Source organism: Typopeltis vanoorti, chromosome 24 (genome assembly GCF_054136105.1).
Source record: "Typopeltis vanoorti isolate ZY-2024b chromosome 24, IOZ_Tvanoo_1.0, whole genome shotgun sequence".
Classification (NCBI taxonomy): domain Eukaryota; kingdom Metazoa; phylum Arthropoda; class Arachnida; order Uropygi; family Thelyphonidae; genus Typopeltis; species Typopeltis vanoorti.
In genome coordinates this window covers 9,447,006-9,464,781 of record NC_143572.1, presented here as the reverse complement: position 1 = coordinate 9,464,781, position 17,776 = coordinate 9,447,006, and the positions used below count along the sequence as shown (strand labels likewise).

The window sequence follows — 17,776 nt, the reverse complement described above, 5'->3', positions numbered from 1 at the left end:
ATTGGAATTAAGGGTACACTGGAGAGCAGATACACTAATCACTCGGCTAGCCAGGCTGGCCGAGTGGTTAGCGTATCCGCTCTTCAGTCAAAAGACTGCAGGTTCGAATCCCGCCGTGGACATGGATGCTTATGATTGTCTTTGGAAATACTAGTGGCAGTGGTCAGCGGTAGATGGCGTTGGTGTAGTTGCGGTCAGTTGGTGAATTGAGTGGTGGAGACAGTGTTGTAGAGCAGGTGCCCTCCCTCAACGAGTCTCTGGACTCCCTGGAGGTGTCAAATAATAATAATAATATGATGCTTTTGAAATTGCAGCTGTTGTAACATGGACAATACAATCTGTTACATACTTCACTAGAGGAACAGGGCTCCTGTAAAGATATAGTGCAAATAACAGGAAAATGATTGCTTCCATATGTGTTCTCTCCAATATCCCAAGTGAGCAGTGGAAAAATGGCAGGAAAGCCGACTAACAACTATTGCAAGAATATGAGCAGGAAGGCATCTGGAAGGAAAAATTTAGTCTATTATTCAACAGGGAGAGGTGATTATTGTCAGAGACTTTTTCAATGATTTGATCTCATTTATTTGTGTTAGCACTACCCCACAGAGTATCGTGACCATTACACCCTCTGTCCAAAGAGAAACCGAACTTTTCGAAAATAGAAGAAACTAGTGGCTCCACCTGTTGTATCTTTTTGTTGTCGAAAGCGGCAACCTTCATTAGTGTTATGTCAACTGTTTATGACATTTGTTTCATAAGAAGCTGAATTATAGTGCCAAGAGTGATAGTGTGTTTTGACGAACGGTCGGAAAATGAGTTTCAAACAGAGAACTGTGATTGACTTTTGTGTTAAACTTGGTAAAAGTTTTACCAAAACGCATCAAATGCTTCAAAAAGCATACTGTGATGAATGCTTATCCCGTACTCAAGTTTACGAGTGGTTTAAGTGATTTCAAAGTGGTCGTGAGACGCTTGAGGACGACGAAAATCCAGGCCATCCAAAAACTGGACTGAGCAAAGTTATCATCTAAAAATTGTGTGATTTCATCAAAGAAAACCCGAAATCGTCCATGAGATTGATTGAAGATGAATTGGGGATTCCAAAATCAACTGTGTACATTTTGGCAGAGAGTTTGGGCCTTCGTAAATTGAATTCACAATTTGTTCCCCTGCAAGTTGACCGACGACCAAAAAATGTATCGAATTGAATACTGCAAGGACCTCATTAAAACCACTCGTAAGGACTCAAACTTCCTTGAAACAATTGTTACTGGTGATGACAAAACGTGGTGTTTTGAGTGTGAGCTGGAAAACGCAAGAGTGCTAGTGGAGACCACGAGAAGAGGAGCATCCAAAAAAAAGTTGCTTGGAGAAGTTGCTGATTTGTCTCTACGATTCCAAGGGATCCACAAAGAATTCATTCCATCTGCCAAAACGGTCAATGGTGAGTTTTATCTTGAAGTTTTGAAGGATTGATAGCAAGAATTTGTCGTGCATGGCATGAATATTGTGATGCAGGCAGCTGGTCACTTTTGCATGATAATGCACCATCTCATCGTTCGAACATTGCGAGAGAGTATTTGAGCAAAAACCAAGTTTGTGTTGGAACACTCGCCATATTCACCTGATTTAGCACCCTGTTACTTCTTTCTCTTCCCCCGACTTCATTTGCCCATGAAAGGAAAGCAATACGACACTACTGAAAATGTTCAAGTGGCAGTAATCATGACCTTCAACAGTATCCCAAAAACCGATATAAAAAACTCATTTAACGAATTAATTGACCATGCCAAACGCTGTATCAAAGCTGAGGGAGAGTATATTGATATAAATGATTTGAATAATTATAATTGGCCTGTGTTTTATTTTCTCTCAAAAGTTCGGTTTCTTTTTGGATAGAGGGTGTAAATTCACCAATAAGAAGCATGGGTTCACGCAGTTACAAGTTAAGGTTATCAAGATTGATTTTAATCTTTAAAAAGGTACCTGTGGCATGACTATAATCAACAAACAAAATAACCACGGTAATTTAATGAAATTAAAGTACAGATATTTCATACTGAAAATAACAGTACATCATCAGCATGTAAAAACAAGCAAATCAAAGAAATGGGAATACAAGGTACATACAGCAGTCAGTGGTTTACCAATTAAAAAACTGTTGCCTCATGCTAGAAATCAAATAAATTGAACATACTGTAATAAGAAATCCCACAGATAAGCAAATCACTACTGCTTCCAGACCAGTATTAAGCTGGGCATAATGAAAAGAAGTACAACTGCCAACTAGGATAGCTACTCCATGTGCTGGATCATCTTCACTGTTGTTCTCTCATCACTGGGTTTGAACATTTCTTGCAGACAGAAACAAAAAAGGTTTGTTTCTGCAACAAAACCTTGATACCATTGATATTCTGGCAAAACCCACAACAGTTCTAGCGTAAAAATTTTCCAATTGTTTTGGCTTTGCAGATTTATCTAATTTCTCGGAGGTTGAGGGCTTACTTTGTCATTATATTTATCAACAGATTTTGAAAAGTATGGATGGCCAATGTCCATCTCTTTCCCTGGAAAAATATTCAATACATTGTGTGATGTGTCAGGATCTTCAGTAAGTTTAAATTACTTTCATTGGATACCAATTTTTTTTTTTTTTTTTTTTTTTTTTTTTTTTTTTTTTTTTTTGTGTGGAGGTGCCTGGTTGTTTATCTTTAAGTGATATCCTTGCCATAATTTTTTTGACAAGTGAGTTCTCCTTAAACGGAACCATTTTTGGAGTTGTTTCTGAAGCAAGAGTGCATTTCATGCAACTGATGTGCTCCACAGAGCAGCACTCACAATCATGAGTTGATGTATGGCAAAATTATCAGATTGTGGAGTAGACATGAGCTTGAGTTGTTGTTGACATTTTCTTAACTACCACCTTCTCAATGATCTCTAGAAAAGTGTAGTGGTGACTAACTTCTTTTTTGCATACAGATATGATATATTTTGTTCTGCTTTAATCTTTTGTATTTCTTTTTCATCTTTCCACTTCTGACATGCACAGGAGTAGGCTGGATGATCTCCTTGATGGTCGACACATTTAGCTTTCTTTGCACAGCAAGATTTGTTATCATGCTCTTTACTGCTATAATGGGCACTGGTGATAGAACCATGACAGGCAGTTTGGGCATGTCCATATTTCTGACATTTAAAGCATGTCAGTGGATTAGGGATGCACAGTCTAACAGGATAAATGAGATATCCTACTTTTACAGAGGAGATTTAAGTGTATCAAAAGTAAGGATGATGTTAATCTTTAAGCTCTGAACACATCTTTTCATCATTAACATCAAGGAGATCCCATTCTGATATCATTCCTCTACAAGAATTGAATGTTTTATAGGGTGATACTGTAACTGGTATTCCACCCATTGATGTTGCTCTCAGTAATTTTTCAGAATGCCGACATGATGCTTCCACAAGGATGTCACAAGAACGTAGTTTCTTAACTATTTTGGGAGAACTTGCCAATGATTCTAAACCCTTTTGAATAAAGAAGGGTGACATTTTGCCTACTGGCTTTTCACCTGTTGCATGGATGATGAGAATAATTTGCACATTTATACTGGTATTACATGTGTTTTGTTTCTTATTCCTGTTATTAAATGATGTATCTTTATTATTAGTATAGTAGCAACATATTTGGCTGAGACCTTGTTAGGGCAGCTGAAGTATTGGAGGATGAACAATTCATGCTCAAGAGATTTTTACTCAATGCCAGAGCTCCCAACCCACAACAGAGCCATACATGAACACTGACAACCAGAAAGCAATGACCACATTCGAGAGTGAAACACCAGGGTTACCCCCAGATGCTATACCTGCACCACAGCAAGCCTTGAGCCTTTTCCCAGACCGTGGGATAGAAGATTTACTGCGACAACGTTGACCCTTGCAGGCAAGTACCTCTAACCTACTGATCCTGGCTGGGCCATCCAAGACTACCCATCTTGCTGAAGCAGAGGAAAAAGTTGTTCAAGACTACTAGGATCTCCCTTTACAGATGTCCACAGGCTGCACAGCTCAGTAAATATACCAGCAGGGTGCTGGATCCCAGTGATAGTGATCTGTAAAAAAGGCTAGTAGAAAAAAGATTCAGGAAAAACAGAGCAAATAATATGGCAAGAATACAAAGAAAAAGAGGAAGTATGAAAAGGGCCAGTAGCATCACTGGAAGGGCCACTCCATCATGAAAGGGTGCCCCATGGCGAGGACTAAGGTTCTGACAATACTGATACACACACACACAATATAGATAATTATTAATGCCCTGAAATTCCTAATAAATATTTAAGAATAATAAAAGAAATGGATGAAGAAAGTTAGTCACATTACTGCACAGCAAACAACATTGAAAAGCACTGAGGATGTGACAGTGTTGCATAATGTCTGGATTACTTTTTAACAGTCACTAATTGGATTATGAAAAAGGAAACAAGATAATGAGAGGAACAAAATATAATCTCACATTACAGCTAGATCTAGATGATGCAGAGGAAGTTTTAATATCAAAACATGCTGATGCACAGATAAAATGAGAAAAATTGCATAAGAATGAAAAAGTGAAAAAGGTGGACTTAATATGAATGGACAAGAAGTTCTTAAATTGAATCACAAATTCCAAAAAGAAATTAAAATTGACCAAGTAAAAGAATTTTACATAACTGAGAACTAAAAGTGGAACAATGAGACAAATAATGAAAGCAAATGCTGCTTTCAGAAAACTGAATAATTTATGGAAATTGAAAAAGAAAATGACAAATTAGACAATTTTCAAACCATGTGTTTGTGTAAAACATTAAAAATATTTTGGTTACAACGCATAACAAATGATGACTTATATAAAGGGATAAAGCAAAAAAAAAAAGTATCATCAGTGACATAAACAGATGCAGATGGAAATAGATTGGACATATAGATGAGAATGGATAGAGGAGAAATTCCAAAGGTAGCTTTCACATGGATCCCAGAAAGAAAAGCCTAAATCAACTTTGAAGAGAATGTCAGGAAAATAAAGAAAGATGGCCTACTTAGAAGAGCTGGAGGAAAGCCAAATTAGCCACAAAAGACAGAACTAACTGGAGAAGATGCATTTCAACACTATGATGTGCCACAGAGCATGAAAATGAAAGATATGTAAGCATTTTCTTGCAAATAATCTGATATTCTGTGCTTTATGATCTCTTAAAGAGCACATAGCTCTTTTTTTACTTTGAGGTTGCCATTCTCAACTAAAGAAACACCAATGAAAGAAAAAAAGGTTAAGAATATCTATATTTGAATTTGAAAATTCACAAGTCAATTTAGACAATCTATACGAGTACGAGGTGTGGCTATTAAATAATGAGACAAGGTGCGCTGTGAATCGTGTACTCGTCGCAGTGGAATGCGCTTGCGCCGTGAATGACCTTGAAGGTTCTAGAAGCAGTTGAGATAAGTATTGTTCACTGTTGCTCGTAGTTAGTCTGTAGGCAGTTATAAAAGAAACAGGTGTGAAGTCACTTTGCCGGAATAATGTCTAAACAAATTTATACTGACGTCATGGAATGGCTGACAGCAGAGCTGGACTTGCAGAAGATCACATGTGATGAGATCTGGATTTTCCAGTACCCAGAAAAGTGACAATCGATACACTGGAAAACTCCCACATCACCGAGAATGAAAAAAGCAAGAACGAGCAAGTCAAAACTGAAGGCAACACTGATTGTTTTTTTTTTTAATATCAATGGCATGGTAATAGTTGAATGGGTACCAGAGGATCAGACAGTTAACCAACATTATTGCCTTGAGGTTCTGGCCAAGCTGAGAAAACGAGTGAGGAAGAAGAGACCCAATCTGTGGAAGAACAAAGCTTGGATTCTCCATCAGGACAATGCTTCAGTCCACAGTACCTTGTCTATAAAGCAGTATCTAGCTGATAAAAAGATCCCAGTGTTGGACCATCCACCTGACTCACCAGATTTAGCTCCATGTGACTTTTACCTTTTTCTGAAGTTGAAATCCGCATTGAAGGGCACCCATTTTCAGTCAGTGGATGAGGTAAAGTAGAAAACGGCAGCGCTACTGAAGCAGATAACACCTGATGACTTGCAGCACTGCTTTCAACAATGGAAAATTCGTATGCAATGGTGTATAGATAGTGGAGGGGAGTATGTTGAAGGGGATAACAATTAAGTTGTACAATTGTAATAATAAACCACATTTCTGCAACTAGTCTCATTATTTAATAGCCAAACCTCGTATATCAAAAGATCAGTAACTAAGGAAATATCATTAAAAAAATTAAGCATATAATTCAGATAACAGTAAGAAATATAAAAGAAGATATCATTACTTACATTTCTGTCTTTCAATTAGTGGCCCTCTACAGCATGCTGATATTCCGCATGCCATTTCTTTAAAATCTATATGTCCATCTCTGTTTTCATCAAAGGCATTAAAAATACCTAAAAAAGAAAAAAAAAATTAACTAGCTAGTTTTATTTCATTCATTTTTTGTTCTTCCATTTCAAAAGAATATTTGTACTGCAGGTTGATTCAATTACTGAACATCTGAAAATAGCAATGGACATTCTACACTTAACTACACATGTCTGTCCACTTCAAATCTCATGATAATAAGCAAACTGTTGCCATAAGATCTTTACATGACATATGTCTCAATAAACAAATGAAACTATTTCATTTTATCTACCCTATATATATAAAATAATAAGACATTTTATGTCACATTTTGAAACTCAGGGGGCTACCCTGAGTGTCAAGTCTTCAAAATTCAAGAACCGGCCTACCAGTCCGGAACTCGGGGAGGTTGGGCACCGTAGCTGTCAGGGGGAGCTGAACCCCTCCTTTCGAGTCATCAGAATTCAAGGAAAACCGGCCTACCAGTCCGGAACTCGGGAGGGGGGGCGTTGGCACCATGGGGGGCATAGCACCCCTAGTATATATATATAATGCATGTAGTATGTCAATCCTATAGCACATTAGTATAGTGGGTGGGCTACAGCATAAGGACAAAATACAGAATACTATTTTTTTCGGGTATTACTTCTGGAAAAATTTCCATGTTACTCCTCTAAATAAATATCAGTTTTTATGGCTATTTTTGTTTAGGAGTACCCCTTTTTATAATGTCATTGGCTTTTTACTCAATTTTTAGGGCATTACAGATGCTTTAAAGACAGATTCATAAAGAATATATGGAAAGAATAATTTTGAACATACATTTGAAGGATGTTCCTGGTTGTCTTCTTATTCAGTGACATCTGCTGTATGGCGATATACATTTGTATTACTGCTGAAGTATAACTGAAAGGAAGTGGGGGGGATTGGAAATGCGGAGAAAAAGAGATGTGGGAGAATTGCAGGTGAAGCAAGAGGTATGCCAATTTTAAAACCCAGGTTTTAAGGATGGGCTGAAAATTTTTTGGGAAGAAAGTGAATCAATAGATGTACCAGCACCTAGCAAGCAAGTGGTGGCCAACCACACATATTTGATAACCGAGGTCAAAGTACTCTGTCCAGGCTCATACAGACCAACTGCAGGGCAACTACAGCACAAATCGCATCTAGTTTCAATGTCGGAGGTCCAAGCAGCATCAGCAAGCGAACGATATGGCATACCCTACATACCATGGGCTATGGGAGCCAGCACCCTAATTGAATACTGTTAACAGCTCATCATCTGACAGTGCGGCTTGCCTAGTGTCGGGACCATCAAAACTGGACTTCTGCAGAGTGAACCAGAGTTGTGTGGTCTAATGAATCTCATTATCAGTTGTACTGAGATGATGGGAAGATGCAGGTGTGGCGTTGACAGCATAAGGCCATGGCTTCGTTGTCCCAGGTCAGCTCTGTTCAAGAACGTGGTGGCTGTGTAATGGTTTGAGGAGCCTTTTCATGTGACATATTAGGTCCCTTAAAGTGTCTTGAGAGGTCCTTAAATCCTGCGAGCTACCAGAATGTGCTGACTGATCACCTAAACACTTTAACATCCTTCGCATATCCTGGAGCATATGGCCTGTTTCAGCAGAACAATGTGTAGCCCACTGGCCTCAACTACCCAGACATGACTTGAGAAACACTCATCTGAGTTGAAGACCATCCAGTGGTCTCTAAGGTCCCCAGGTATGATCGAATCCCTCTGAAATGCCATAGAGCGAGACATCATATCCATGTATTTGGGACCGACATCTAAGGTACTGTTGTGGACAATGCTGCAACAGGCATGGCTGGAATTACCTCTGGCATCTGGTGGAGTCAATGCCTTGGTGAGTACAGGCTGTTAATTGTGCTAGAGGAAGACTGACAAGCTATTAGGTAGGTACCTCTAATGTTTTGTCCAGTGAATGTATTATTCTTTTTATATATTCTTTTTAATATGTTCAAAACGCTTCTGTAGCACAATTGGAAGAATGATGGTATGTTGTGCCCTTCGATTGGAAAAGGCCTAAGTTTGATTCTCATCATGATGGAAGGAATCTTCATATATGGGTTTTTTTTCAATTGAAGGTAGGTTAGCTGATCTCATACAGAGATAGCAGGGCTTTTTCTCCCAGAAACTTGGGTTTTTCATCCTGCATACAGGCAAATCAGCCTTCAGAATATACACAATTTACAAACAAAAAAATCCTAGTGGTGGTGTAGATGATGATGATTGCAATAGCATTTCAGTGTAGTAGTTGTTGGAATAAGTGGTGGAGATGGAGAGTTGTAGGTGCCCTCCCTCAATGAGTCATTGGACTCCTTGGAGGTGTCACGAAATAATAATAATACTCAAGTGTTTCAAATCCTCTGTATACACTGTATTCTGGTACGAAGATAGCACTATGAACAATAATCACTAAGACTAGAGTAATTATTTGGACAATAGATCAAGTGTTAACTAATAAATATTTATTAAACCTACTAGTTTCACCAAACCTTAGCTGTTGGCATCTTCAGGGTACAAGCACTTAGGTTAAAAAACATTACGCAAATATGAATAACTGTAAAATTCTAACGATTATAGTTACAAACTAAAATAGCATTGAACGTGAGTGATACATGTATCGTATGTACATGATTAACTAGTTGTTGCTAAGGAACATTCTGTAGTTTGCATTGAAGTTCATTTCCTGTGTGTTAAGAGATCTAATTAGGGTTTTCCATATCTCTGAGAGTATTAAACCCTGGTTCCTGTTAAGGTTATCAACAGAGCGAGCGAATGTAGCTACTTCTTTAAACATTCGGGAGTGGTAGTCTTCTTCTATGTAAGGGGAACAGCTTTTATCCCACTCAATGACATGCCTGATATGTCTTGTCTGTTGTTTTTGACGTAACCAATGTGCTCCTTCTGTCTAATTTCGAGGCTTCTTGATGTCTGCCTGATGTAATTTGAACCACATGAGCATGGAATATTGTAAACTCCAGCATATTTATAGAAAGGATGGTTATCTTTTGGAGATCTTAGTAGTTTCTATAGGTTTGAATGTCACTCTTATTTTGTGTGGTTTGAAGAGACTAGCGAGCTTGTTGGAGATGCCACTCACATAACAGAATTGCGATGGTTTTGATATATTGAGTATCCTCTCGCTCTCTTTGTGGTGGGTCAAAGAAAAGGATTTTGTTGGTGAGTCTTCGTGGGTAGCCGTTCAAGTACAGATTATTAGATATCAATGTTAACTCATCTTGAAAGTTCTTGTTATCTGTTGTGATGCGGACAGCTCTTTTCTTTAACCCGTGTACTACGCTGAGTTTGTGAGAAATATGGTAAAAGGAGCTGAAATGTAGATAGTGACCTGTATTTGAAGGTTTCCTGTAAACTGATTGGTTTATATGGCCATTAATTTGCTTCTTAATTAAGATGTCTAAGAACAGCAGTTGTTTGTCTCTTTCAAGTTCCAGAGTAAATTTAACAGAATGATGAAAGGAGTTGATCTTATTGAGGAAGTCAAGTAGGTCATCCTTGTTGTGGTTACATACAATGAAGATGTCATCCACATATCTCCACCAAATTGTTGGTTTAGGAATTATTTGAGATAGGATTTTATTTTCAAGGTGTTCCATAAATAGGTCAGCACAAGAAGGTGAAAGTGGACTGCCCATTGCCAAGCCAGTTAATTGTTGGTAAATCGTATTCTTCCAAGAAAAATAGTTTTAATTTAGGCAATGATCGTACAGTGAGGTTATATCTTCTGGGAACAAGGTACCTAGGATGCTGATGACCTCCACCACGGGAACGTTTGTAAAAAGAGAGGTGACATCTAGGCTAGCTAGAAGATCATTTTCTGATATGGTAATGTTTTTTAATTTTTCCACAAAATGTTGTGAGTTTCTGGTGTAACTCTCTGAGTTATGGATATGTTGTTGTAGGAGTCTGGAGAGATGTTTGGACAATAAGTAGGAAGGTGAGTTGATTCCATCCACAATAAGGCATAAAGGAATCCCATCTTTGTGCACTTTTGGAACACCATAGTGTCTTGGAGTTAAAGGGTGCATGGATTTTAGTTTTTTAATCAGATCTGTTGGCCAGCTGGACATATTGCGTAGTAATTCTTTTGTATCATTGTGGTTTTTTAATGTAGGATCTTTCATTAAAATACGGTAAACAGACAAGTCCTATAGTAGATTGTTTACTTTATCCTCATAATCCTTGGTGTTCAGTATGACAGCACTGTTGCCTTTACCTGCCTTAAGTATTATGATGTCTTTGTTCCTTTTTAGATTATGGTGGAGGTCATCAGCATCCTAGGTACCTTGTTTCTACAAGATATAACCTCACTGTACGATCATTGACTAAATTCAAACTATTTTTCTTGGAAGAATACGATTTACCAACAATTAACTGGCTTGGCAACGGGCAGTCCACTTTCACCTTCTTGTGCTGACCTATTTATGGAACACCTTGAAAATAAAATCCTATCTCAAATAATTCCTAAACAAACAATTTGGTGGAGATATGTGGATGACATCTTCACTGTATGGAACCACAACAAGGTTGACCTACTTGACTTCCTCAATAAGATCAACTCCTTTCATTATTCTATTAAATTTACTCTGGAACCTGAAAGAGACAAACAACTGCTGTTCTTAGACATCTTAATTAAGAAGCAAATTAATGGCCATATAAACCTATCAGTTTACAGGAAACCTACAAATACAGGTCGCTATCTACATTTCAGCTCCTCTCACCATATTTCTCACAAACTCAGCATAGTACACGTGTTAAAGAAAAGAGCTGTCCGCATCACACCAGATAACAAGAACCTTCAAGATGAGTCAACATTGATATCTAATAATCTGTACTTGAATGGCTACCCATGAAGACTCATCAACAAAATCCTTTTCTCTGAACCACCACAAAGAGAGCGAGAGGATACTCAATATATTAAAACTATCGCAATTCTGTATGTGAGTGGCATCTCCAATAAGCTTGCTAGTCTCTTCAAAAATAAAATAAAATAAGAGTGACATTCAAACCTATAGAAACAATTCATAAACTACTAAGATCTCCAAAAGATAACCATCCTTTCTATAAATATGCTGGAGTTTACAATATTCCATGCTCATGTGGTTCAAGTTACATCGGGCAGACATCAAGAAGTCTCGAAATTAGATAGAAGGAGCACATTGGTTATGTCAAAAACAACAGACAAGACATATCAGGCCTGTCATCTCATTTTTCTATAACTAACCATGTCATTGAGTGGGATAAAAGCTGTTCCCCTTACATAGAAGAAGACTACCACTCCCGAATGTTTAATGAAGCAGCTACAGTCGCTCGCTCTGTTGATAACCTTAACAGGAACCAGCGTTTAATACTCTCAGAGATATGGAAAACCCTAATTAGATCTCTTAACACACAGGAAATGAACTTCAATGCAAACTACAGAATGTTCCTTAGCAACAACTAGTTAATCATGTACATGCGATACGTGTATCACTCACGTTCAATGCTATTTTAGTTTGTAACTATAATCGTTAGAATTTTACAGTTATTCATATTTGCGTAATGTTTTTTAACCTAAGTGCATGTACCCTGAAGATGCCAACAGCTAAGGTTTGGTGAAACTAGTAGGTTTAATAAATATTTATTAGTTAACACTTGATCTATTGTCCAAATAATTACTCTAGTTAGATGATCAAGAAAATAAACATTCATTAATCACTAAGACTATTTTTCTTTGTCTGGTGATAATGCTTATAAAGCATTACTACCAAACATGTTTTTTTTTGTAAGCTAATTGCAATGATTCCCACAATTCACAACTTATTTTAACAGTATTACAACACCAACAAAACTAAATTATAAAAAAGATATTTATTAACTGACTTATATTTTGCTGGATTTCCAAAGCAAACAACATGTTACAGTTTACATGTGACAATGAGGAATTGAAACAATTCAAATTGTAATCGATAAAAAATATGCATAGGTATAATTTAGCATCTCTAATGTCATATAAATGAGATATTACAATTGTGTCGGAGTTGATCTTAGGATGACAGTCAACCAAATTTTTGGCAGATTAATGCAGCCATACTTGTTAAAGTTAGGAGAATGCTTCATAGCCATTGTTGACTTCAAAAATAATCTTTCTAACCTGTAACAACTTCTTTATATCACAGTGAAGTAAAGAGGTGTCCAAAGCATATCCTGCCAGTTCAGACTTGCCATAATAATGGTGGTGAATGTATTAATGTTCTCAAAGGCAGATGTTAATCAATCTTCATGCCTTTCCATAGTAGGCTAAATCACAGTCACAAGGAACTTCACATACACTCTAAGATATTCTAGAGAATGGAAATTGTCCTTAGGAGAGCAGATCAAAGTTGTTAATTTGACATGTGGTATGAAGGTTATATTTTATTAGTACTTCAGCTATTTTTTCAGATATACTTTGGATATGTGGAACAGGAATAGTAGTGTTTTGTTCTTGTGTGTTGGTGAGAGGAAAGTAGGCGGGTCCTGTAATATTTTATCTATTTTGTCGGAGTTGTAGTCAAGTTCTGTGCAAAGAGCTGGATCATTAGAACAAATAGCCCTAGCTCTGCATGTTAAGTGTTTGAAGAATTCCATTATTCTTATACAATTCCTGCTTTTTTTCAAACTCAAAGAAAAGTTTTATTTGGATAAGGTATATCGTATTTACAGATGGGCAAGTTTAGTGCTTCTACATAAAAAAAATGCTGCAGCTCACTATACAGAGCTTACCAAATAAAACAGCACTATAACAGGTCTAACATTAACTATTTCTTCTTCTTCTAGCTTTACAACTCTTTATGAGTTTTAACTTGCAAAACAATTTTTAGCCATTCTTTTCTTTTCTGTGCAATATTCTTCCAATTCTTAACTTTTACAGTTGTAAGATCTTTTTTGTACATCATCAATTCTTTTTTTTTGGTCTACCTTTCTTCTTCTGTTCTAATGGTTCCCATTCAAATATGTTTTTAACTCCTCAATCTTTTTTCATTCTTTCTATATGCCCCATTTAGCATGGTTGGGGCATATAGAAAATCTTTGCGACTTTATGACTATATTAGACTATTATTATTATAAAGTCTTTGTGACTTTATATATATCTTACTATATCTTTACCATTAGTTAGTTGTTCAAGTTCAGTGAAGAAATATTTAATGTTTTAAATTCTGAACTATAGACTTTCCTATATCACATCTCCAGTGTCAGGAAAAAAAGAAATCACAAGGGTACAAGACACTTTAAGAAATTTGAACTCCTCCAACAACACCAATGTACTATGCTCTGACTGCAAATTCCCCACGATTGTGTGATTATAAATTTATTGTGATAGGCACTGAAGCTCAGTCAAGGCCATAACTTTGCTATTACACCTAGGCAAGTTCCAAAACAAGAAATTATGATGAACAAAGAATGGGGCATCGACATTCTTCTACCTTCAATAGCCAATAACATTTGTTTAGATGTAGAAAGCATTCTAACCAAATTGAACTACCAAATAGAAAGAAATAGCTACTTAAAAAAAAAAAAAAGTTATATAAGAATAAAAATACGGTGGATTCCAGTTAATTTGACTAAATTAAGAATACCATAATTTGGCCGAAATTCGAGTAATTAGAGCATCCAGTTACATGAAGTTGCATGCAAGGAGTTTAAAAAGTGCACGTATATAAAAGACAAGTTTTTTGTTTATTGAGTAGTCAAATTACTGCTTATAGATAAAGTAAAATTGCTTCAATTAAAGTAAAATATTTGCTATAAAATATAATTTTATTTAAATACATATTAAAAGCATGCAATTAACGATGTTCTAGGAGCTGACCACGTGTAGCTTATCTGTTTTTTTTACCAGCTGAAAAATTAGCACCAGTATCTAGTGCAGATATAGCATTACCTTCCTGCATTAAATAGTTACAACTCTATTTCAAGCAACCTGGATAGGCACTCATTTAAGCTTGGGATTGTCATCCTCATCACTTTGTTCTTCTAATGTCCTCTGATGTTTTGCTGCAATCTCCATCACAATTTCATCCTCAAAATCTTCATTTTCATTATGGCATTGTAAACTATCATCAATAGATCCAACTCTTCAGTTTCTGATATGGCTCATGTCTAATGGGATGTTATTTTCGCTACTGGGCATATCTGGCATACCCACATTTGAATGCTTAAAACCACAGTGAACAAAATAGTGGCCAATGGTCTTGTTACTTCACCAACAATAGACCATAAACTGCAATGCTTGTAAAAGATTAAGTTCTGTGCTGACGTCCTTAGCAATTGTTAAGAACTAGTAAAAGTTTTCTTGGTTTCCATTGTAATTCAATGCCCCGACTCATAAGCCAATTCATAAAATCAGATGTCATCCACACATTTTTGCAAACTCTCCATTCTAATCCCTTTAAAGAATTGAGACCTGGCCCTTTTGAGAATAATTAAGTTTTGGTTTACTAGTTCCTGACATACATGAACACCATAACACTGTTACAAGATCCATTGCTTTCTTTGATCCAAATGGTGGGGCATGTTTATAACACAGGGAACTATCAATGTGGCACAATAAAATAGCCCTGTGTCATCAGCATTGTAGATATCTTCATCATTTTCTAACTTCGTATCTTCTAAATTTTTGAAGCAATATATTACATAATTTTTCTGATACTGCATGTGGTAGAGGTTACTGGCTGGCCCAATTAAATGGCATTGCATCCAAATAAACAAAGCAAATTCTTGTTATTTTCTCATTTTGTTCTTGTTCTTCTAGACTTGTCCCAATAAATGGGCTGCCCTGATTAACCAGTGGACCAATTAACCAGCATGTACTGTATTGTGCTTATTATTAAAGCATAAGGGTAATGCTATTGTTATCATGAATCAAGAGGATTACATTAAAAAATATATTTTAAAAAATACAGGATGACAATTCCACTTACCAAATCATAGACTGCAACCCTGTGACATCTCCAAAAAAAAAAAAAAAAAATAGCTACTTCTTGGCCAAAAGAAATCATTAACAAAATAAAACCTGTTTATGTTACACCACCTGATATTTATGGGGATCCTAAAATCAAAACACAAGCTTAGAATGGGATGCTGGAATGTTAGAACAGTGTTTGAAACTGGGAAAATATACCAAGTCTTGAGAGTTCTAGAAAAATACAGATTAGAAATAATGGGATTAAGTGAAAAGAGATGGATAGGAAGTGGAGAAATCAAATTAAACTCTTGTCACTACTTAATCTACTCTGGAAACAAAATATGAATGACCACACAAAGGAAGTTGCACTAATAATGACAAAGAAAGCTCATGGTGCACTACTGGAGTGGAACCCAATATCAGAAAGAATACTAAATTCTAGATTTAAAGATGGCAAGCAGAACATTACAATGCTTGCTATATATGCATCGACAAACAACATGATCCAGGAAGAAAAGGATAATTTCTATAACATGCTACAGAGAAGTATAGAAACAACAAATGAAAAAGATATGCAACTTATAATTGAGACTTTAATGCTAAGGTCGGAAATGATAATACTAATAAATAAACTGTTATGGGAAAGTATCTAGAAGGAGAAATAAATGAAAAATGGAGAGTTACTTATAGACTTTTGTATGTTCAACTAGCTTGTAATAGGAGGGAGTCTCTCCCAACATAAAAAAATACATAAGTGGACATGGATAGCACCAGATAGAAAGACAGACCCAAATAGACCATATATTTATAACAAGGAATTGGAGGAAATCACTCCTGGATGTTGGAGTTAAAAGAGTAGTCAAGGAATATTCAGATCACTTTCTCCTTACCACTACTATAAAAGTAAAAATATTTAAAAATAAACAATGAACAATAGGAAGAGGTTTAGAACAGAAAAACCAAACAAAAGAAAAATAAAACAAAGAGAGATTAGAAATAAATTTCCAACAACTCTACTGGATAAATGGGATAAACTAAAGAGAGATAACATAGAGGAAAAATGAACAAAGATTAAAGACATACTAATAAGCATATCAGAAAAAAATACTGGCATTTCGAACTAATACCGACAAAGAATGGATATCAGAACACACTAAATTAAAAATAGAGGAAGGAGAGAGAGAGAATAAAAGAGAAACTGTTACAGACTGGGAAACGTGTTGAACAAGAACCAGCAGAAAGATATCGAGCAATTAACAAAGAAATAAAAAGAAGTACAAGAAATGATAAAAGAAAATACATAGAGAATCTAACACAAGAGACAGAGGATGCTGCATATACAAACGTCCCTAGAAAGTTGTGTGATATTACAAGGAAATTAAGTGGAAAAAGAAATAAATGGATAGTTCCCATATACAATAAAGGAAAACTATTATTAAATGAAAAAGAACAGAAAAATAGATGGGTAGAATTCTTCTCGGAGAAATTTCAAGAAATGGCTGATGGTGACCAGAGCCTAGAATTAAATGAACAAAATGCATCATTGGATATAAAATTGAACAAAATAACAAAAATAGAACTTACAAAAGCAATAACTCAAATCAAAACAGGTAAAGCACCCAGAGCAGATAACATACCAGGTGATATACTAATATATCACCTGGTATGTCCAGGTGATATATATATTATATCCCTTACTAAATGAAATATGGCGGAAAGAAGAGTGGCTTAAAATATGGAATACTGGATTACTGGTTAAATTACCCAAAAAAAAAGGGGGAACCTATCTGAATGCAAAATTTGGAGAGGTATAACACTGCTGAGTGTTATAAGTAAAATACAAGCAAAGATAATATTAGAAAGAATCAGAGGAGAAATAGAACAACTAAGACCAGAACAGGCAGGATTTAGAGCCAATAGATCATGTACCGACCACATTGCTACTTTACAAATTATCTTAGAACAATCATTGGAATGGCAAGCAAGCTTATATTTAAATTTTATTGATTTTGAACAAGCTTTCGACAGTATAAACAGATCTTCCCTATGGAAACTACATAGACATTATGGACTCCCAAAAAAATAAGAAGAATAATTTTAAAAAATATATGAAGATTTTGAAATTACAGTAATACATGGAAATACCCTCTCAGAACCTCTTAAAACAAAGACAGGAGTAATGCAAGGTTGTATATTCTCCTTACTATGTTTTTAATTATCACAAACTGGGTGATGAGAAAAGTATCCCATGGAAATAGAGAATTATAATGGTTACTTCAAACCCAACTCCACAATCTAGATTTTCCAGATGATATTTGTTTACTTTCACAGAAACACCAACATATAGAACA

General features: G+C 36.0%; 1 protein-coding gene across 2 annotated transcripts in view; it reads right to left on the bottom strand.

Moving 5' to 3' along the window:
• Nucleotides 1-17,776, bottom strand: part of Usp32 (Ubiquitin specific protease 32) — an 808,142-nt gene that overhangs the window by 615,934 nt on the left and 174,432 nt on the right. For both annotated transcript variants that reach the window (XM_090413901.1, XM_090413902.1), the window contains exon 7: nt 6,387-6,494. In XM_090413901.1, the coding sequence (XP_090270027.1) occupies nt 6,387-6,494 (108 nt within the window). The remainder of the gene's footprint in view (nt 1-6,386; nt 6,495-17,776) is intronic.